Genomic DNA, 23,008 nt, shown 5'->3' on the forward strand with positions numbered 1-23,008 from the left:
TACACCCCCTCCCCGTAGGACTGCGTTAATGACTGTGTCGCGTGAGTAACCCGGCCCGGTGTGGGGACGACAGGTGGCGAGACGTCACGAGACCTTACCCGCCTCAGACTTCTCACTACTGGGGGACCCTGGTAGCGGTATGTAATAGCTTTTCTTATATTGTTAATCTATGCTTAACTTTATTGATTATCAGATAGTAGCTATTTTAGTTTAATTAAACTTTATAAATTAAATATTTAAAAAGAATTTATTTCCAAATTTCTTTGAATACATTTAGACATTGTTAAACTAGGTACAAAGTAATTCTTTAGATGTTAACATTTTCGATGATGAATTATAATGAAATAAAACATTTTGTGTAATAGTTGATTAAAAAAATGAATGTTACATATAAATCATTATATTCATAGAACTTACGATGAAATTAGCAGACTGCTGGATATTGAGTTTGTTGGTAATCTTGGTTTTACTGTGGATTTCTGGCACCGACTCCCATACCTTTACTGAGCGCCAACATGAAAATGGCAGACGAAATGAAGTGATTAAAGTTCAGAAAAGAGGATATTGTAAGACCAAAAGAAAAAATGATAATCATAAAAAAGCACAATAATTTGTACACTATTTTTGACGTATTATTTTTTGCAGGGTTTTAAGAAAAGAAAGAAACTACAAATAATAACGCTAAATTATATCGTGGATTTGTAATACTATAAACGTTCTGTTATACTTATTTTTAAACTTGTAATACTAATGTTTTAATATTATTTGGTGTTTATTAAACACAATATAAGATTAAAAAAAGGAAAAGTATGCAGTTTGTTCAATTTTTAGAAAATCACTTTCGAATTTGAGATAATGCAATATCTTAATTTTTATCAACAAACATATTCTGTAAGTCAACATTCATAATCTGTGGTATTAAAATTCGTTCATTCATATACTTAAAATGAAAATAATGAAAACATTGAAAGTATTTGGGAAAATATTTTAAATTTTCTTTTTGAAATATGTAAAAGATAAATACGTGGTTAACTTTTAAAAGAGGGCCACCTGCTTGAAATTGTAGATTGGTGCTGGAAACATTGTTCCAGATTGGCATATTGCATATATTCAGCAGGAGGTACCCATTGCAGATGTCGTAAGGGATTTACAGGGAACGGTTATACATGTACAGGTGGGAAAATCATGGATGCGTTTCTGGTAAAACAAAGAAAAACCGCTTCTAATTATAATTATTCAAAAAGATAAATATCCACTATAAATCATAAATTGAATATAATTTCTGAATATAATACTCATAATACGTACGCAATGGTTATTAAACTTATATGATCAAAACAATTACATGTTTGATATTATGATATTTTTAATATATAAATTTGCATACCTATTCTTCATGTGATCCAAGATTATATGTTTAAAAATATCGTGTCAACATGATAAAACATATACAATTAGCACAAAGTTTCAACTCCCAAATATAGAATGAAAAAGATAAAAAAAATTCTGTTTTTTGAAAAATGATAAATTAAATTTACGAGATAAGTTAATGACGTGAGTGCATTACATAATTAAGTAATAATTCAATCTATTAGTCATTGCACAATACGTTTTTCATTGTAAAAATTTAAAATTAACCAGAGAAAAATCATCAAAGCTCTGAAATAAATAACGTTGTTTTCTTATTTTAGACAAAAATGAATGTTTACGTGGAACGCATACATGTGGAAGTTCGTCTTACTGCTTTAATACTATAGGATCCTACGAATGTCGCTGTAGCAAAGGATTTGAGATGAAAAACAGAAGATGCGTTGGTAGGTGTTCAGCCTGTCATCATTATAAACATGCATGAACAAAATAAGCAATACCATATTCTTTAAACTTATGAAAACATGAGCAGAATGTATAGACAAACATAAAATTAAAACATTAAATTCACTTTATGTTTAAACCACCATAAGAAAAATGTTATGGTCTGGGGGTAATTGTTTTTTACTTTTAAAAAATCTTATGAATTATCTTTACTCCGGGTTTGAGTTCTCCAAAAATTGTTTGATGAAGTGTAATATCTGAAGTAAAAAATGGCTTTAAAACACAAAAAACAATGTTAAAAAACAAATACTGACTTTGATATTCATATTTTTTTTAGGAAGATATCAAATGACATAGGTTATTCAGATGGGAGCAGACTATTTTATTCATTTCTCTGTTTTCGCTAAATATTTATTTACATTTCATGACCTTTCATTTTTGCCTTGATTATAACTATTTTTATGAATTATTATTTATTCTAGATATAAATGAATGTGTGAGAGGGACCCACACGTGTGACAAACGACCAGGTGCTTCAACTTGCACAAACACAATTGGATCCTATACCTGTAAATGTAACACTGGATATGAAGGAAACGGTTACATCTGCAAAGGTACATGTACTGAGTTAAGAACATTTCTAAATGCATTATTTACAATATTTATTTCAATAAATGATTTTTTAACATTTTGACACAATGGGTTTCAAATTAAACGTCTGTGATAAATCGCAAATACAGCATATTACATATGTTGTAACTTTTCTAGATATCAACGAATGCGAGAGAGGCACTCATATATGCCATAGCCAGGCAACGTGTACAAACACCATTGGCTCCTTTAAATGCACATGTAATGTGGGATTTGAGGGAAGTGGAGTTGTATGCAAAGGTAATTAATTTCAATATTGTGTAACATACTGTAAAGATTATCAAAAGTAAGCGCACATATTGTGTTTGATATTGTATTTGCTATGTTATGGAACACATTCTGTAAAATACATTCAAGTTTATAATGTCATGCATATAGGATAATTCATGATTTTTTTAGAGTAATGCTCTATACCATAGCAATAATTGATTTGAAACAAAATTCTGGCATTTATATATTTGTTATAAATTTTGTCCTGTAGATATCGATGAATGCACAAGGAGAACTGATAACTGTCATAAGGACTACGGGCTCTGCTACAACACATACGGAAGTTTTAAATGTTCTTGTAAGAAACCTGGATTTGAAGGCAATGGAGTCATCTGTAAAGGTAAACACTACCAAAACAAACTAACAAAACAAAGGTTCATAAACTCAAGTTTGACAGTTATAAGCCTGCTTCATTGAATATTAAACCTTATTGCATCAAGTGCACATTAATCATCATTATGAAAGTGTTGAATTGTTTATCCTCGCAAACGTAGTTTTAGCACTGCAATAATATGTAGTTTAGAGAGAAACGGGAGGAGAAAAAATTCATGTGTAACTTGTATTATTGCATATTTATATACAATATTTATTTTTATATATTATTTATATTGTATACATAACTTTTTATGTTATGTTTTTATCATTTAAACTGTTTCTGTACATATTTTAGACATAAACGAATGCGTCCGTAAAATACACGATTGTCATCGCCCCCACGCACAGTGTACTAACACCATAGGAAGCTTCACGTGTAGCTGCAAGAAAGGCTTTGAGGAGAGAGACAATGGTCGTGTATGCATAGGTTAGTATTTTCATTTTAGCATCAGAACAAGATTTAATGCAATTGTCTCATAAAAGCGCATTGTTTTAGATCTATTTGCACATCACTCAAGAGAGAAAAAACCAGTTATGTATATTTCCATATATTATTTTTAAAGATTTGTTTTCAATTCAAATTGTTTTGCTATTTTCCAGACATCGACGAATGTAAGAGATACACTCACCATTGTCACCGACCTTATGCATTGTGTGACAATACGATTGGTTCCTATAAATGTAGGTGTAAGGACGGTTACCGAGGAGACGGATACACATGTACACGTACGTAGTTCTTGATTTATTCTCTTAATTCAATCTAAGATGAAGAAAAGAATGGCAAGTAGTGTGAAGGTGGGTAACACTATAGGATCCTACGAATGTCGCTGTAGCAAAGGATTTGAGATGAAAAACAACAGATGCGTTGGTAGGTGTTCAGCCTGTAAACATTATACACATGCATGAACAAAATAAGCAATACCATATTCTTTAAACTTATGAAAACATGAGCAGAATGCATAGACAAACATAAAATTAAAACAGTAAATTCACTTTATGGTTAAGCCACAGAAAGAAAAATGTTATGGTCTGGGGGTAATTGTTTTTTACTTTTAAAAAATCTTATTAATTATCTTTACTCCGGGTTTGAGTTCTCAAAAAATTTTTGACGAAGTGTAATATCTGAAGTAAAAGATGGCTTTAAAACACAAAAAACAATATTAAAAAACAAATACTGACTTTGATATTCATATTTTTTTAGGAAGATATCAAATGACATAGGTTATTCAGATGGGAGCAGACTATTTTATTCATTTCTCTGTTTTCGCTAAATATTTATTTACATTTCATGACCTTTCATTTGTGCCATGATTATAACTATTTTCATGAGTTATTATTTCTTCTAGATATAAATGAATGCGTGAGAGGGACCCACACGTGTGACAAACGACCAGGTGCTTCAACTTGCACAAACACAATTGGATCCTATACCTGTAAATGTAACACTGGATATGAAGGAAACGGTTACATCTGCAAAGGTACATGTACTGAGTTAAGAACGTTTCTAAATGCATTATTTACAATATTTATTTCAATAAATGATTTTTTAACATTTTGACACAATGGGTTTCAAATTAAACGTCTGTGATAAATTGCAAATACAGCATATTACATATGTTGTAACTTTTCTAGATATCAACGAATGCGAGAGAGGCACTCATATATGCCATAGCCAGGCAACGTGTACAAACACCATTGGCTCCTTTAAATGCACATGTTATGTGGGATTTGAGGGAAGTGGAGTTGTATGCAAAGGTAATTAATTTCAATATTGTGTAACATACTGTAAAGATTATCAAAAGTAAGCGCACATATTGTGTTTGATATTGTATTTGCTATGTTATGGAACACATTCTGTAAAATACATTCAAGTTTATAATGTCATGCATATAGGATAATTCATGATTTTTTTAGAGTAATGCTCTATACCATAGCAATAATTGATTTGAAACAAAATTCTGGCATTTATATATTTGTTATAAATTTTGTCCTGTAGATATCGATGAATGCACAAGGAGAACTGATAACTGTCATAAGGACTACGGGCTCTGCTACAACACATACGGAAGTTTTAAATGTTCTTGTAAGAAACCTGGATTTGAAGGCAATGGAGTCATCTGTAAAGGTAAACACTACCAAAACAAACTAACAAAACAAAGGTTCATAAACTCAAGTTTGACAGTTATAAGCCTGCTTCATTGAATATTAAACCTTATTGCATCAAGTGCACATTAATCATCATTATGAAAGTGTTGAATTGTTTATCCTCGCAAACGTAGTTTTAGCACTGCAATAATATGTAGTTTAGAGAGAAACGGGAGGAGAAAAAATTCATGTGTAACTTGTATTATTGCATATTTATATACAATATTTATTTTTATATATTATTTATATTGTATACATAACTTTTTATGTTATGTTTTCATAATTTAAACTGTTTCTGTACATATTTTAGACATAAACGAATGCGTCCGTAAAATACACGATTGTCATCGCCCCCACGCACAGTGTACTAACACCATAGGAAGCTTCACGTGTAGCTGCAAGAAAGGCTTTGAGGAGAGAGACAATGGTCGTGTATGCATAGGTTAGTATTTTCATTTTAGCATCAGAACAAGATTTAATGCAATTGTCTCATAAAAGCGCATTATTTTAGATCTACTTGCACATCACTCAATAGATTAAAAACCAGTTATGTATATTTCCATATATTATTTTTAAAGATTTGTTTTCAATTTAAATTGTTTTGCTATTTTCCAGACATCGACGAATGTAAGAGATACACTCACCATTGTCACCGACCTTATGCACTGTGTGACAATACGATTGGTTCCTATAATTGTAGGTGTAAGGACGGTTACCGAGGAGACGGATACACATGTACACGTACGTAGTTCTTGATTTATCCTCTTAATTCAATCTAAGATAAAGAAAAGAAATCGCCACAGTTACGTTGACTTAAGACTCTTTAAATTCAGTATGCTTATTAAAACTCAATACTTGCAGCCGTAAGACCATTCAGTGAAGGTTCGGATAAATGCAGCAAGTACTCGACATGCACTGACCTGACTCCAGGAGGAGACTATAAATGTGACTGTTACTTTGGTTTCTTTGGAGATGGAAAACAATGCACAGGTTAGTTTTACTGTTTTTGTAAAAGTTCTTGCACCTTCAGATAAAAAAAATGGATTTATATTAGTGGCTTATATAAAGAACCTGTAGCATTGTAAAAATCTATCTTGATCCATACTCCACATGCCCACTTTTGTTTTTAAATAGAGCAGTTATTATTTTGTCTTAGAGCGTAAATTAAAACAAGTATTCCTTTTAAAGGAATGATCGGCAATAATGATATATTGATAGCTAGAAGCAATCAACATGATCAATTTGATGTTGAATAATTAAAAAAATACTGTATTTTTATAAAATGTAGAATATTTTGAATCTGTACACCATAATTTCATCATTATAAACCGTCAACAAATTCAATTTTGAAATGAATTTGGGGAAAGCCGTTCGTAAATTCCTTGTCTAGTTTTATATTTTAACGCAATTATTAAATGTTAATGTATCTTCTTCTTCTTCTTCTTCTTCTTCTTCTTCTTCTTCAGAATACTGAGTAGGGCTCTTCAAAGAGCATTAACACGTATACAAAGAAAGAGTTGTTTTAAAATAATTTAATGCGACTGAAAAACATTGAATGCCATCATAACTTACTATTGAGATCGCATTATAACGTAACCTTGTTTATAAATGAAGCCGTCTTCCTAGCTACTATTATGCAACATCATTAGATCGAGGTCAGTTCATGGAGCATCTTCTTATGATTGAGGTCAGTTCATCGAGGTCAACTGCATTACTGAATGAATCTTTCGATCGAAATTCTTACGCGTGAGACAAAATGTGCATTCTTGAATTAACAGGTCGAACTGTATTTTATGTATGTTTGCCTCTCTTAAGGTAAATGAATTGAAATAAAAATTGAGTAAAATGTTATATAAATACTAAACCAAATTTCAAGTTTTTATAATAACTACTTATGCAAGCGAAATGTGTGCGCACGTGGAAGCATTTGCCGGATGCCTCATATGAACACAACAGTGATCGGCCGAAGCCGATCACAAAAAAACCCATTTATCACTTGTTAACTTTGAATATTCATCATGTAACACCGATTGATTTTGATTGGTAGTCTTTTTTTCTCGGTGAAATCATAAAGAATAGATAATGCATTTCAATACTTAATGGACAATCTCTGATAGTTGTGAAATACTTAGGCTCCAAGTATGAGTTTCTTTTGCATCAGTGAACAGAGTGTCATCTATAGATGATATCAAATTATCCCTACATCAGTTAGCGTCGCTTGGATCCTAAAACACTCCCCCAACCCTCAACCAACTAAGTGTTGTTAGTTGTAATGCAACGTAAATACAATTAAGTTTTAGAAGTGTGTCACACTGAAGTAACAGAAAGAATTAGGATAAAGGCTTGTCCGTTGATATATTTAAAAAGGGGATAATTATTGCATCATTTCATAAACTTACATATCTTACTTGTAATATGTTTTATGACATGATCGAAAATTATAATTAAATTAATTGATTTTTAAAATAGAGAAAGTCGAAATATAAAATTGTTTCAAGAAAAATCGTTTGTAAGAAAATATTACACACTACAACAATAAAAAAATGTGTTTAAATTGAAATAATTTAATGTTGCAGGAAGCAGAGGGAAAAGATTTCTCGTACTCTTCATGAAGAATATAGAAGATCCGACAGAAACCAGTCCTCGACCACGCCATGCTCAAATATACATTGCCTCGCTCAATAAAACAGACGTGAAAATCACAACATCTGACTCGTTAGCAAAGTCATTGAAGTCCAAAATAGACCAAACAGTATCGATGAACTCAAACTCTGAGAAGATCGTCAGTATATCCCAAAATGTCCGCGTGAATGATGCAGTGGTAGAAAACAAAGCCGTGATGCTAGAGACGTCAGACGTGACGTCAGTGTTCGCTCTGAACCATGATGGCTACACGTCAGACAGCACACTGGTTCTACCTATAGACAGACTGGGGGTAAAGTACGTGATACCCTCCACAGAACCCCATAGCAAGCAGCACTCGGATTATAACAGTCAGCTTGCTTTTGGAGCGGTTCAAGATCAAACACGCGTGGAGATTACACTGAAACTTAACAGATGGCAATATATCAAATACGGAGGGAAAAAAAATCGGGATGGAGATAAAATCATTGTTACCCTAAACAAATACCAGACATTCCAACTCTCACATAACGGCGATCTAACGGGTACCTTAATCACCTCCTCCAAACCAGTTGCTGTATTCTCGGGAAATCGATGTAACAAACTTAACAGCTATGGCTTCTGTAGTCATTTGGTAGAACAAATTCCCCCCGTGGACAGTCTTGACACGACCTATATCGTTCCTCCACATTTTGAAAGAAGTGGCACTATGGTCAGAGTGGTCTCCGCCCACACTGGATCCACCACTTTCTCTTATACCATAGACAAGTCCGCAAGTACAAAGACTATCGGAACTTTTGGCAACTTCGACATCACCGTCTCTGGTAAACAAGCGGTTGTGGTGGACTCCAAACGGCAGGTCCTCGTCCTGAGTTTCGGTCTTGCTGCCCGCAGACAAAAGAATGGCGACCCTTACATGACCATGGTTCCCGGGGTCAATCAGTATGTCCACCAGTACCATGTGTCTGTGCCTCAAGGATTTGAACAGAATTATTTTGCAATTATGGTGAAGAAAGGCTCCAAATCATCACTGCTGTTGGACAACGGCAGAATCAGTTCGAAAAACACCGTATCGGAATCTTCAGTGACCGTCAAGGGACAGGACTACGTTGTTCTGACCGTGATGGTGAACCAAGGGGTGCACCGAGTGGAGACCAAGGACAGGTCAAGGTTCGGTCTGATGATCTATGGTCACGGCCACGATGACGGATATGGATTTGCCGCCAACATCCTGGGTCCTGGAAAACTGTAAAACGTCAATAAACTTTAGATTCATCTCTAGGGATTCTTTGTAATTTCTGGGAAGGTTCAATAAATAGCTTTAAACGGTTGGTTGTCATTTGTTGTCTTCATCTGAACCGAAATGATATATACTCTGCTTTTGAAGTGACTGTTGTGGTAATTGTAAAAACCAACATTAAAGGCAATTTTTTGAAGAATCATTACTTATCTAACACATACATAAAATTTAATGAAAAATTAATCATCACATACGCAATATATATATATATATATATATATATATATATATATATATATATATATATATATATATATATATATATATATATATATATATATATATATCGGCAATAACTATTGGTAGTATCGAACCCACTCCTTAAAAGCATAGTTCTTTAAAGATATCTAATGTCTGGTGCTCAAACCATTGAACCGTTTCAGACAGAACAAATTGTATTGTTTAAATGCTACTGTGGTTTTATCAATATTCGTTGAATACCAATTTTCATGGACTTTTGTTAAGTTTATCCATGAAATTAAATGTTCTTTAAAGTGCTATTTTTTCTAACTCTTTGTATTGATGCGGTCATTAACTACGAAATTACTTATCCTTAAAACTGTTATTTTTACTTTTTCCACGAAAATTGATACCCTTGAATATTAATGAAACCATAGTATATGCGAATTTTGCACGAATTTACGGACTTGTATTTTTTTTATTAAACGTTTAGTTATTGGGATACAAAATAGTGTTTTCAATATACAGTGGGCCATCTCTCCACGTTTTTGTTGATTAAAATCGGTTTGTTTTCCGTTAGATTTTTTAGTCTATGGCAAAATTAAGGATCACAAACCTACTCTACAAAAGAAAAGGCATTGACGTTTAAGAAAATGACACCATCTGGAGGTTTTGATACTCATACTTTAGTTTAAATGTACATATTGCAAATATTAAACATATATAAAAGGCATATTCCACGCCTTAATTACCCATCTTCTTTAAATGTGAAACGTAATTGGAAATGACTAATCAAATATCAAAAAATCACTGTTTGCAACAATTTTAAACTCCAATTTAAAAAATAATGTTTTGAAGTGACTAATTTTGAAGAGGACAATTCTGTAGGTAGGAAAACGTTGGCTCGGTCTCAAGAAAAAAATTATCCTACTTTAGGATTTTTTAAAAGGCATTTTAACAAATGAAATCGGACGAACAGACGGACGAATGAAAATACACAATTTTCAAAACAAAACTCCCAAAGAGCGAACCACTGCATTTGATTGGCTGAGAACAATAAGGAGACCATAGCAGTGTTTATTTTTTGGCTTATTTTGTTGCTGTGTAATAATATGTAATACGCATGCTCCTCTTTCTGGCGTCTATGTTATTGTTTCCACTGATCCAAAAACTGGATGTGAAGAATATTTTTGTACATTTTTAAAACAAAAATCATATTCTAACACAAATAATTTCCCTTTACAAGATATTGGTTATATGGTCAATGAAATGATATCTGACAAAATTACACTATTTATATCCAAAGTTAAGAAAATTAGGTTATTGATATGAAATTGATGAACTTTAGATTTTATGTGCTAGTTTTAATATTTACTTATCTATGTTAATGTATCCATTTCCGGGATTTCCTATTGCAAAATTTACAAAATTGCCATAAAACCATTTTATATTATCAAATAACTAACAGCATTGCTATTCTACGTAAAAATTAATTGATCATTAGCATTTTATCCAAATGGTTTATTTCAAAATTTAAAAACTATAATTCTTTTTTAATATAAAATTTTCCTTTTTACCTATCACCGTGTAGAAGTACGTGCAATATTGATACGATTCAAACAAATTGACATCAGCTATATTTAAACGTAATTTCATTATCTACAATATCCATCCCTTGACCAACAATAGTCCCATGCATGATCGCAGCCTCAGCCTTATTACTATGATGCGTGTCTGTACCGGTTGGTATGAACATGACATATTTGTCACGACATCCTACTAATGTTGCACTATTGGGGGACCTCGAAGATAATACCATGTTTATATTTATTCGTTCTTATCTATTTTCTTTGTTAAGTTTTGGTTGATATTTGGAAAATGTATTATTTGAAATTAAAGTGTATTATACATTTATTTAAAACGATTTCTAAAAACCTCCTTAAAGCGCTCTTATTCATAATTTAAGGACATATTATTTCACTTTATAAGCATTTATAAAAATATTCACTGATTTTTTCTGATAAGTGACATTCTAAAACATAATTATTTTAAATTGTGTAATGCATTGAAAAATAGTAAAATGAATTGTGATACGCAAATCAATTATTTCTTCTGCAGAGCACATTTACCATTATCAACATGATATAAGAACAAACAGAACGCCATTCTTGTTGCTAAACCTATGTCTGGTGTGGATTTCAAGCACTTACTCTCACAAAGTCGTTTTTGAAGCATCGAGTGTCACAGGAAAATGCATTTGTAGCCCAATCATTTAGGGAACCTATTCCTAAAAGATTATAAAGGGTAAAACTTCAACATACATTTGAAATCAGAAAACAATTGACGTTTTATCATATTTAGGCCTTTAAGGTTGGAAAAAACAAATGGAATTGAATTTTTTATTTTGTTGGGTGGGTTTAAATACAAAATTTACATTATGACAAGTTGTCATGTTGTAAATTTTGTATTTAAACCCACCCAGTAAATTGAAACTTTACAACATGACACAGCTATAAATTTATGAAAATAACTCACTGTATGAGACAAACGTGAATGAAAGTGCAATGCACATTTTAAGAAAATAATTAAATCTGTCATGGTAGATGGTTTCTTAATATTAAAAATAAGTCATTTTGCCCATTATTTCCTTTCCGTGACTTAAATTTCTATCAATTAAAGACATGCTTTCCAACTATTATTATTTAACTTGCACAAATTTTGTAAGGGGATGTGAATGTTCCGTAGTAAGTTTTATAATAGCGTACGATATTTATAAGAATCTATTTATAGGTTATTTAATAGAACTTGAGCCAGTGAACAAATAATTTACATTCCGATCCGCATCAATACTGATATAAATCAAAGTACTGAAGAACTGACGGGAGTTGATTTTGTCGATGTTTATTTATTTTAAGATCAATGGTATATTATTTTGCATGACAAGTACATGTAGTTTCTAATTTGAATTACGCACATTTTTATAATATGAATTTTTGGACTTTTTCGACAAGAATGTCGAGAAACCCCCATATGAATCATGTTAAATAATATTTAACGATAAAATTAATTCAATCAAACTGTGCATCAGTAATAGAAATATTTCTCGAAAATTGTGTGGAACCAAGCAATATTGAACTCTAGTCTCGTTCAACCAAACGCTCGGCTGATATCGTAAATCTCCGACAAGGATTTACGGAGACAGCCGAGCGTCGAAGTTGGACGAGACTATATTGAACTCTGGCGTAGGAATACAGACGAATACAAAAAATATTTAAATTGTTCGTACCATTTAAAATCTGACCATTTTCAAGGTATTTATAAAAAATAAGTTTTCTTGAAAAACAATGCTTAAGCATACATTACATCGAATTTATCAATTATTTTCAAGAACTACGTCTTGTCAGCAGCAGTGATTTGTGCTGAGGTCCAAACACTGTTTCACTTTCGGTTTGTCTGAGTAACTGCATAGGAGAGTTGATTAAAATCAACTCCCAAAAAATGAATATAGAAAACCGTCCATGTGCTTACGTTTTGAAGTATTTTATTTCAAATAATTTATAGTAAACTCTAATAGTTCTTTGCTTTTATAAATCAACTTCACAATGATATATTTAGCCTTTTTTTGGAGTTTGCGTAGTACTTGTCATGAACAATTGAAGAAGAATAACGTCACATCGCACTTTGACATGTGCCCCCTTAAAAACAAATTCGATAACGTTGTCATTTTCTATATGGTATTAATTCAAAATCATCATATAAGTATCATAACTTAATTTTGATACAAAATCTATTGCATATTTTCTTAAAAATATTTTTTCTCTTACAATAATGTTTTCCCAATTATGTTCAATTGAAAAATAATAAAAATAATACACACAACTTTTGTAATGGTCCCTATTGATAGTCTAATTCCATTTTCATGTTTTTTTTTCATTCATTTTTATTTATCATTTGTAACTCTAACTCACATACAATTTTCATAAAAATACCTATCGTAGAAGTAAATTGGGCCTGCCGTCCTGAAATGGTCAAACACAACATTAAACATGCACTACAACAACAAACCAAACAAGATAGAAAGAAATTTACACCGAATTGTCTGTTTCTTATTCTTGTTAACAAAGATTTTTAAATAAATAAATGAATGTAAATTGATGGAAAAGTTAATAAATAATTTTATTTAACTTTCCAACGGATTTCGCTACAGTAATATCTTATTTATCTGAAATCTGAAAGTCTCTTCCTTTAAGTAAAACTATTTGTGAAAATCTTACAAATGATAATAAATGATTGAATAATAACAAATCTCTATTTGTTGAAATGAAGATCTGCATAAATAGATATGGGAATGGAGAAGCTTGCAGTTATGTGAAATACAATTAAAATATTGCATATTTAAAGAATTCATCAAAAAAATTATAGAAACGGACTTTTGCTCACTTAAAAGGAAGAATTGTGGGTGGGTTTTTTTTGCTATTGTGTTAACACCACAGTATCATATTAATGTTATTGTTACAGGAAATCCGTTAAAAGACGCGGCCAATGTGTTGGTAAGATTTTATTCAATGGATACCATTTTATTAACTAAAATAGGTTATATGTAATTATAAATAATTATTCCTTCTAATATTTTGTTGGGTTTTTTTATGATAGATTTTTTTCGTGAATTTAAACTTATTGTATTCATAATTGGTATTATATTTATAAATATTCTAATACGCATTCTCTTAATGTCTTTTAAGATATGCAGATATATATAAAAACAGAATACTTTTGTTATGTGGTCTTTATGAAAACAAGAGACCCATGGGCAAAGTCGCTCATCTGAGTTCTTGTTCTTGAATCTTTTTCGAAATTTATAAATATGAAACTCTTAAAAGAGTTTAAACCTCATAACAATTCTCATTTGTTGCATGATTTGACAATTGGTACAATACCGGTAAAAGGTATAAAAGAGGCCCACTTTTCTAAATATTAAATCATAAGATCTAAATTGCATCAACTGGCCAATCTTATTGTTCATTATCTCAACGTATCAAAGATAACAGAATTGGAAAATATACTTTCATAAATAATTATTAAAAGTGAAATAAGTTCACTATGGCCTTAAAATGAGATTATGAAAATATGAAGATTCTTATATAGTAATACTACTAAACTTAACACAGAATATCGTTAGGAACATATTTTAAAACATTTTCCTTATATATTTCTATGTTGAACTTAAAACCCCTCTTTGGGCAAAAATATTAGTCAGGGGGTATTAGTTTACACAATTTACAATCTACACTATCTTATGATGTTTGGATAATAATATCACAAATATAGCTTTGTAGAATTGTAGTTCCTGAGAAAAATCTTTTAGACATGTATTTTCTTTTTGCTTCTTTGCTAAACGTTAAACCCATTTTGGGGCCCCAGTAATGGTTCGATAGGTTATTGTTTTGACATTTAAGAATTTTAACTGAGTTTGCTTGTAAAATAATCTCACAACTTGTAGCATTACAGTTCTTGGGAACAAGATTTTTGGACATTTTCTAAAACAAAAATTCTATTTTGAAACCCGATTGATGCATCAGTATGGTTTGGGTAACTGTTTTTACAATTTGGAAACTACACTCACTTAAAAAGAATAAAAGGAAATCTCAGAATTGTAGCATTTTAGTTCTTAAAAAATGTTTTTAAATCTCTTCCCTATATATTTCTATGTTAATTTTTGAAACCTTCTTGGAACCCACGAATTGCTCCGGGGACCATGGTTTTTACAGTTTAGAATCGTCACTATCTGAGGATGTTTACATTGTAACATCACATATTGTAGCATTGTAGTTCTTGTGAATAAGATTTAGAGACATTTTCCCTATTTGTTTTTATGTTGTAATGAGGGTCCTCGTCTTTTCCTAAAGTCATGATATCAACAATTAGAATCCATACTATCTGAGGATGCATCTTGCATAGTTATCTAACAAATAGTAAAATTGCAGTGCTTGTGAAGATTGCCATAAACATCCCCTATATATTTTTATGTTATGTTAAACTTTGAACTACTTTTGGGACCCTAGCATTAGTCCAGGATGGTGGTTTTAACAATCTAAAATCTTCAATATCTGACAATGCTTGGATAATTGTTGCATTGTAGTTTTTTGAAAAGAGGAATTTCAGACATATATTTCCCTTATGTTTCTATGTTAAACTTTGAACTCCTTTCCGTAGTGATCTGGGGTCATGGTTTTAATAATTTCCTTACATAGTAAGCAAATTTTATAATAACGTGCTAAATTTAAAATCAAAAGAATATGCGTTACCCATTACTATACTGTTTATAAGTAGTAGGCTTGCATAATAGAATATTTTGGACTATTCCAAAGTGGTCAGTTATTCTTTCTATATATTCTTGAGTGTTCAGGTAATTCATGTAACTTCTTGTACAGATAATTTCTATAATTTGCAAGATTTATATTTTAGCATAAATAACCTGTAAACAGTGCTCATAAAAATAAAATCTTATTAGACTTTTGTTCGAATATATTAAACTGTGAACAGTTACCTACCTACTGGGACATCGTGATTTGTGAGATCTATTCAGCAGATTTTAACAGACACTCTTAATTCAGGACTCTTAGTGCAATTCGAATTTTTGTTTTGTTATATATATTACTGTAAATAAACTATTCAGTTTAAAATTTAATCTTTTTGAGTGATCTTTGCTGGAATCTAGGGTTATTCTGACCCATTACAACAGAAATGTTCTATCTTATTACTATATATACCTTTTAGCTAATGATTGATAAAATTAACATACAGTCAAACTTGTATTAAGCAGTCACCTTCGGGAGGCACCCAAAGTGACCTCTTAACAAAGGTCACCTTTGAATAGAGACTTGTGAATTTGCCAACATCAAATACACTGTACATTTGATGTTGGCAAATAAGTACAAATACATAACAATGCATTGTGCATGCATTTTTTTTTTTTATAAATATACATGTATTTTTTTAAATTATTGAAAAAAGTCATTACGTGGTAAAACCATGTCGCTGACATTTTCACAATTATAACACCAAATATTTTCATGAGTACCGTATATATAGAAAACAAACACTTTTAATACAAATCAACAATTAAGCTTTTAACTGACCGTATCTGAACTCAAAATCATATTATAATTATTATTAAATTAAGCAATTTGACACCTATTTCTTTCATGTTTATAAAACAAACATTGTTAATACATGTTTAAACAGTTCACTTGATTCCCATTCGTACCTGATCTGCCAATTATGTATTATAAATACATCGATTAACTTGATTTCTCTCCCCTCAAGCGTATAATTATTGTTTACATTTATTACCCGATATTCAGATATTTAAACAGAATTATTTTGCAATTATGGTGAAGAAAGGCTCCGAATCATCATTGCTGTTAGACAACGACAGCATCATCTTAAAGATAACCGTGTCGGAAGCTTCAGTGACCGCCAAGGGCCAGGACTACGTTGTTCAGACCGTGATGGTGAACCAAGGGGTGCACCGAGTGGAAACCAAGGACAGGTCAAGGTTCGGTCTGATGACCTATGGTCACGGCCACGATGACGGATATGGATTTGCCGCCAACATCCTGGGACCTGGAAAACTGTAAAACGTCAGTTAACTTTAAAATCTTATTGTAATCACAAAGAAAGCAAATAACCTTATCAGTCAGTTATTTTTTATGTAACAAACTTTTTAAAACTTTCGGTTTGAAAATGGAAGTATTGTGTAATCTTTAAAAAAAAGTTTACAACTTCATTATGCCACAAACACGAACAATGCTATTTAGATATAGTACTTTTGTTGGTATTTTTATAATGTCTACGGGTAACCGATGTGGGACGTGTATGAGGCCCGGGGTTTAAGTTCCGGATGAAATTTGACCTTACAACCTGTTACATTTGATGCCCAACGTGGGCGCCGTTTGTAACTTAGTCGTACAACAAGTACTGAGTAATTGGTTTTGATTTATAGTTCGTTTAAACATTTTACAAACCTAAAACATACGTAATTGAATTTAAACAATAAATTGTTTGAATTATAAACATGATAATAATATATAATTTTTATGAATAAATAAGTGGCCAAAAGCAAGTATTTCCAAAGAGATTTTGCTATGCCTTGATAAATCAAATGAAATCTTATACCAGTTAACTGAAAGTGTTTGGTATAACCAGTATCATAATGTATTCGAGTTAATATGTTTCAGGTTTTTTAAATGTTATTTATTAATTCAACCCCTCGTCGGTATTTTGTCTGGGTAACAAACGTCTGGAGAGTTATTTACTGCAATTGTCTAATTGTACAAAAGAATATAAGGCATGAGTGAAATAGGTATGGAAACATCAAAAAGAGGTCTATGGCCCGTGGACCGTGACTTTACGATGGTCAAAGCAATTACACACCTCGTGATATTATCGTTCTTTATGTTGTATTCTACCAATGACCTAAAATGTTAAAAATTAGATTAAGCTTTCTTATTTGATAACGTTTTTATGTCTTTAAATGCGGAATACTCTCTAAGAAATGATTTTACATTCAACAGCTCATAAATCGGTAAGAAGTCATGAATTTTAATAAAAATGGTGACGGACAAATCAATGAATAATTTTAAAGAGAGATGAGAACCTGAAGTTATATGTTTCTCTGAAAATTGTTTATAAAAAATATCTGTTGACCATAGGTAATTGCTTAAAAAGATGCCTTCCCACGATACAATCTTTCATTTTATTTTTCTGTTACCCTTTAATGAGTGGTTTAATGAGTTAATCATCTTCCAGATTTTACAGTTGACTCTTGGCTTTCGACGGTGGTCAAACGGTTTAATTATAGTCAAAAAGGGAACAGGTTCAATTAAAATGAAAAATTGTATGGCCTACACCTACAGACAGAAGCCTCATTAAATTCGGCATTTGTAGTCTTATTTTCTAAAGTTTCCAACAATTGCTATCGTCATATGCATGCTTACTGCTGCGCCTGTGCTCAGTGAAACAATCTGCGTGGAAACATGAATGTTGTGAAGCAGGGCATTGCAGTGTTATATACTGTAAAGAATGGCGGTTTTTTGTGAAAATGTTATAATTGACACATATAATGATTTGTCTTGATTCTAGCTCTCATCTAGTAAACATTATCCAGAACTATAAAGATAGTTCTACTTAAAAATAGTACTTGTGTTCAATATGAAATAAATTATGTCTATTATCTAATAAACTTTTAAACTCTAATGAAGACGTAGTAAGTTTGTAAGTTAATGCCACACGGAGGACGGAAGATCCGTCATTATGATTACTCGTAGTAAGGTAGTATGAAAGATTGAACTTATCACGGGGGTTTCGCATTAAATTCATACATATTACCTTCTTCCTAACGCGAATCATAAATGTTTACGTGGATAAAAAGTAGAACGATGTTTTCCAGTGGTGAAATTCAGTGATTAATAGCTTTATTACAGTAGGTCCATTTTTAGAACATGGAAATGATACTACATGTATTTGCTTAAAGTTTGATATATTATGTCTCACATATTTTGTACTAGTAGCTGAAGATTCACTATTTTTTGTTTACATTTAACAAATAAGGCTGATTCGAGGGACTTTTTTTCTTCCTCGTTGATATTTCTCAGATTAAATATAATTAAAACCGTGGAGAATTAAATGTTAAAATTGTAGATGAACTCGATGATATTTACTGTTTTCGAATTTGTAGTTTTGACTCATTCAAAATCATCCCAGATAATCCCACAAGAAGAATAAGGTATTTATATGACGATATAGATCAATTCCCGGATATAAGTTGTTGTTTTGATAAATGACTGTTAAAGAACGAAGTCATGTTTACACATTTACGTTCAAATCTGTTGATTAACACTATCCCTTATCTTTTCAGAGAGGGCTTTCAATGAAACCGTGCACCAGGTATTTATCTACGTGTTTAGTTTCGGAGAGGTTTTGATGACAGAACACAAAACGACGATCTACTTTTTTAAAGTTATACTTGTTTATTGATGAGCTACCTCTATACACCAACTGCTGATCATCCCTTCCGAATGTTATAAACTTCCGCCAAGATTCACTGACCTGAAACCGTGTGCAATATTGTTTGCCGTGACAATAACAGTTCTAGAATATCGCATTGAAAATCAAATCGCAGTATTCAGCAACTGTTGAGGGGTGAAATCTGCACAATCTTTTAAACTTGTAGATAATGCGTTACGCAGTTTCTTGTGAATGTTAAAGGTAAGAAAACATTGCCTGTAAATAATCAACAAATGTTTATAGTCTACACATTTTGAAAATGTTAAAAATTAAACACTGTTAAGTATTTACTTTTTATCTGTTTTTAAAGATAATATGTGAAGGAAGTAAATATAGTACATACTTTTCTTTAAATACGGTGATTACATTAACCCAATACAGTTAATAGGTTAAATGTTTGTAGTAAATTACAATCACAACGAAAATACCATATAAGACATGTTTTCGCAATTGAATGAGTGGAATGCAATCTTTTTAATTGTACATCTTTATGCAAAACAGCTACTCGGTGTTCCGAAGATTGAACTGCGTCCTCTCAGCTTATGTTGCATTACCCTTACCTGTATCGATAGGAAAAGTTCTATACTTCTTATTTACAATGCTAAAACGGTACGTTATCGATTTGAGAATAGTCGGTCTTGGGTCATAAATGAATGCAATGCTACAGGTAACCCCCAGAGTTAAGATAAGTCCCAGGTCAAAGATTTCTCGTCTTAATGAAAACAATACTTTTGGTTAATGCCTGATAAGTTCTCAATGTTGCTCTCTTTTTTAACTTTTGTTCAAAAGAAAAACAAAACAAGCAACATTCTTCAGGAAATCTCTACTGGCCCGAATATCGACACTGCCTGTTAAAGACATTCTCACCGATACCTTTCACCGAGATAGACAAGTCATGAACATATAGCTTAAGCCTTGACCTCCCATTCATGTAGACAGGAACCAGGGCTGGTCCACCGCCTGTCAACATATACATTGTCCGGGGATCGGCTTCCTTAAGGGTATCCGATGATACTTCCCTTTTTATTCTAGTTTTATTTCTAAGCTAAAGGAATAGCATAGTGGAGCGATAAACTAAAGTTGGTGCGTGTTCTAGTACATAATCAATATTTGTTCCAAATCCAACATAGCTTTACAGAAAGGGTTTCGTTTGATTTATTACTGTCACAGGCTAAATTGTCTTTGCGCGATAGGGTTGGAACATTTTTATTTTTCATAATAAAAAAAATGTAAAAACCTGTCAAAGATTTTTTTATTGTTTGTATCTGTTTGGAAACCATGAAAATTAGACAAAAAAGTGTTAAATTAAACAAGTAAGAAGATTGAACCCTAATCACTTATTTATTGAGATAAGCAATAAGGATGGGGATGTTAAGAATCCCTACTCTCTCGTTCTTTAGTGAACGTTTCGAACCCTTTTCCGTGATTGAAAACACCTTCCATAAGGTAAGACGCTACCTATCTTCCATCATTTTGTAAAAATTATTTCTCCTCTCATCAATATAAGGATATCCATTTCGCTGTTCCTTAATTATTTTTCTTGTTATGTCCTTAAATGTAATTGTTGATACTATGCAGGGAAGGCACTCCTTTACTTAAAGACCTCTTTAATGGTCAAAGATCAAACTGACCAAAGCCCGGAAAACACTTGAGTTTCTAGACAACACTCATTAGACCTAGCCTCAAACTGAGATCATACATTAATTCTGAGTTAAAAGAGCATAAAGGTACACATAAAACGGACTTTCTGATTTTTTATTCTTTCGCATGTTTATCCCATCACGTCCTTTGCCTTAGATCTATAGTGTTCGGCTCAAGGAATTTGTCTTTGTACGTTAACCGTGTCAAATAAACGTGTATCAGTAAACCAGGGTGTCCAGACAGGTGAGAATACAGGTAAGTCTTGTGACACTGACCACTACCGACTCCCCACACAGCGAGCATTGCCCTCCAACTACCTGTGTGATGTTCCAAGATCAAATATTTGAATTAGTTGGATATTTACGTTACTAAGTGTTGACTTTGGGTGAGGAAAATCTTGACTGCCCCATTAATGTGTTAGACAGTGAGAGCATGGAGGTTGAGGAGAGAAACTCACGGACCGCGCGGCCGGACGACGGGGGAGAGACCGAGGAGCGGATCATCTACGGGGTGGAGGACGTTCCCCTCCCACACCTTACCGTGGTGTTTGCCCTACAGGTAAGGTATTAAACGTCAGGTGTATCTTGGCTGCTCTTGTCTATTTATTTATTTAAGAGTAGGTAAATTCAAATTAATACAGATTCGGAACAAATGTTAATTGATTTATCTTGTAGTTACATTCATTGCAAATTTCATCAAATCAGTGTTTGAAAAAGCGATGCAAAAAATAAAAATGGGTACAGGGTATATCTGTTGATATGATTGTCCTTTCGATGCAGAATGTAATATTTCACATAGGGAGATACTAATATCAGCATTGGTGCACTGTTAATACTAAAATCTTCTTTACATCTGTAAGAAATGAAGATGTCTTTAGTAAAATCAGAATTGTAAAACAGTCATGTTGTTTATCTCTTGAATGACCAACTTTACAGCAAGAAATACGAGTATACGATGTTTTGATTTTTTTTCTAAATGCGAGCTATCACTTTTACAGTGAAATTCTTGAGATCGGGTTGAACTGTTTACACCAACGCGTAGCTTAGAATCAGTTTAATATAATTGTTGACATTGACTAAATCTGTGTTATGAAATTTGGTATAATGACTTTTTTGTGCGCTAAGGTAAAAAGATGCCGACACGTATTGCATCTTCTTAATTACATTTCACCAACTTACTGATAAGTACCACATAGTAAGTAAGAGTGAACTAAACACTTAGTTAAATAGCTTATTCTGTCATTTAAAAGGGCATAAAAATTGACATCTATATTTGCTTCATTCAGAAGGAGGCATTCTTTAACTTTACATAAGCAAATTTTAACTTCGATTAATATTTAACGAAAGTTGATTGTATAATGACATGGCATGGCTAGATTAGCTGGAGTTATAGTAGATGCTTTTCCTGAGATAATTAGGGGTTTCTCCACTTCCCAGTTCCGTAAGTTGGAGGGTTGATAAGCGATTTAAACTGTTGACCCAGATTAACTGTGTCATGCACATGTCGCTTAATGTTGTACATTCGTTACTTGCAGCAAGCCATTCTAGCCCTAGGAAGCACTCTGTCCATTCCTTTCATTCTGACCAATCAGCTATGCTCCAGCACAAATGCCGACGCGCGTGCACAACTTCTATGCATTTCCATGTTCATGTGTGGAGTGGCCACTATTTTACAGACCACATTTGGTGTCAGGTACAATATCAATAAATCACCACATTTACAAATTGTTACATATACTTTCATTGATGAGCTGTTGTTCTACCAGTATATTATATAAATATCGGGAGGTTGGTTGATATACAACAGTCTGGACTCCTTCCAGCACGTGAAAGGTCTAATAAGATCAACGTAAGACAGAAACGCAAATTATCTCTAACTTGCTAGGTGTAAATGTTTTTCTCTCTTTCGATATGCTTTTCGCAATCTAGCAACGTCGATCGCTAA

The 23,008-nt window shown here is 32.3% G+C and overlaps 2 protein-coding genes across 8 annotated transcripts in view; both read left to right on the plus strand.

The window, feature by feature from the left end:
• LOC128165178 (protein glp-1-like) lies at positions 1–16,968 on the plus strand. Of its 3 annotated transcripts, XM_052829443.1 has the most exons (17): positions 1–137; positions 411–566; positions 1,067–1,174; positions 1,692–1,814; positions 2,295–2,426; positions 2,581–2,703; positions 2,945–3,073; positions 3,404–3,535; positions 3,709–3,834; positions 4,455–4,586; positions 4,741–4,863; positions 5,105–5,233; positions 5,564–5,695; positions 5,869–5,994; positions 6,115–6,243; positions 7,830–9,130; positions 16,908–16,968. In XM_052829443.1, the coding sequence occupies exons 2-16, from the start codon at positions 419–421 to the stop codon at positions 9,125–9,127; spliced, it is 3,090 nt and encodes a 1,029-aa protein (XP_052685403.1). In that variant the 5' UTR covers positions 1–137; positions 411–418; the 3' UTR covers positions 9,128–9,130; positions 16,908–16,968. The 3 variants fall into 3 exon arrangements, with proteins under 3 accessions (XP_052685403.1, XP_052685394.1, XP_052685412.1); XM_052829434.1 differs by lacking the exon at positions 16,908–16,968 and having other exon boundaries at positions 7,830–9,206; XM_052829452.1 differs by lacking the exons at positions 1–137; positions 411–566; positions 16,908–16,968 and having other exon boundaries at positions 1,152–1,200; positions 7,830–9,206.
• Positions 16,747–23,008, plus strand: part of LOC128165210 (solute carrier family 23 member 2-like) — a 12,512-nt gene continuing 6,250 nt past the window's right edge. Inside the window, exons 1-3 of one of the 5 annotated variants that reach the window (XM_052829520.1) lie at positions 16,747–16,991; positions 21,490–21,622; positions 22,599–22,756. In XM_052829520.1, the coding sequence (XP_052685480.1) occupies positions 16,747–16,991; positions 21,490–21,622; positions 22,599–22,756 (536 nt within the window). Of the gene's footprint in view, positions 16,992–19,271; positions 19,304–19,334; positions 19,625–20,006; positions 20,033–21,135; positions 21,320–21,489; positions 21,623–22,598; positions 22,757–23,008 lie in introns of those variants that run through there. The other 4 variants (XM_052829493.1, XM_052829502.1, XM_052829483.1 and 1 more) reach the window with 4 other exon arrangements.

The sequence above is a fragment of the Crassostrea angulata genome, chromosome 1 (genome assembly GCF_025612915.1).
Source record: "Crassostrea angulata isolate pt1a10 chromosome 1, ASM2561291v2, whole genome shotgun sequence".
Lineage (NCBI taxonomy): Eukaryota > Metazoa > Mollusca > Bivalvia > Ostreida > Ostreidae > Magallana > Magallana angulata.

Coding starts and splice junctions, on each gene's coding strand:
- LOC128165178 (XM_052829443.1), top strand. CDS start 419: ATGAAATTAGCAGACTGCTGGATATTGAGTTTGTTGGTAATCTTGGTT. Junction 4,864..5,104: donor AAGTGGAGTTGTATGCAAAG/GTAATTAATTTC, acceptor TTTGTCCTGTAG/ATATCGATGAATGCACAAGG. Junction 5,234..5,563: donor CAATGGAGTCATCTGTAAAG/GTAAACACTACC, acceptor TACATATTTTAG/ACATAAACGAATGCGTCCGT.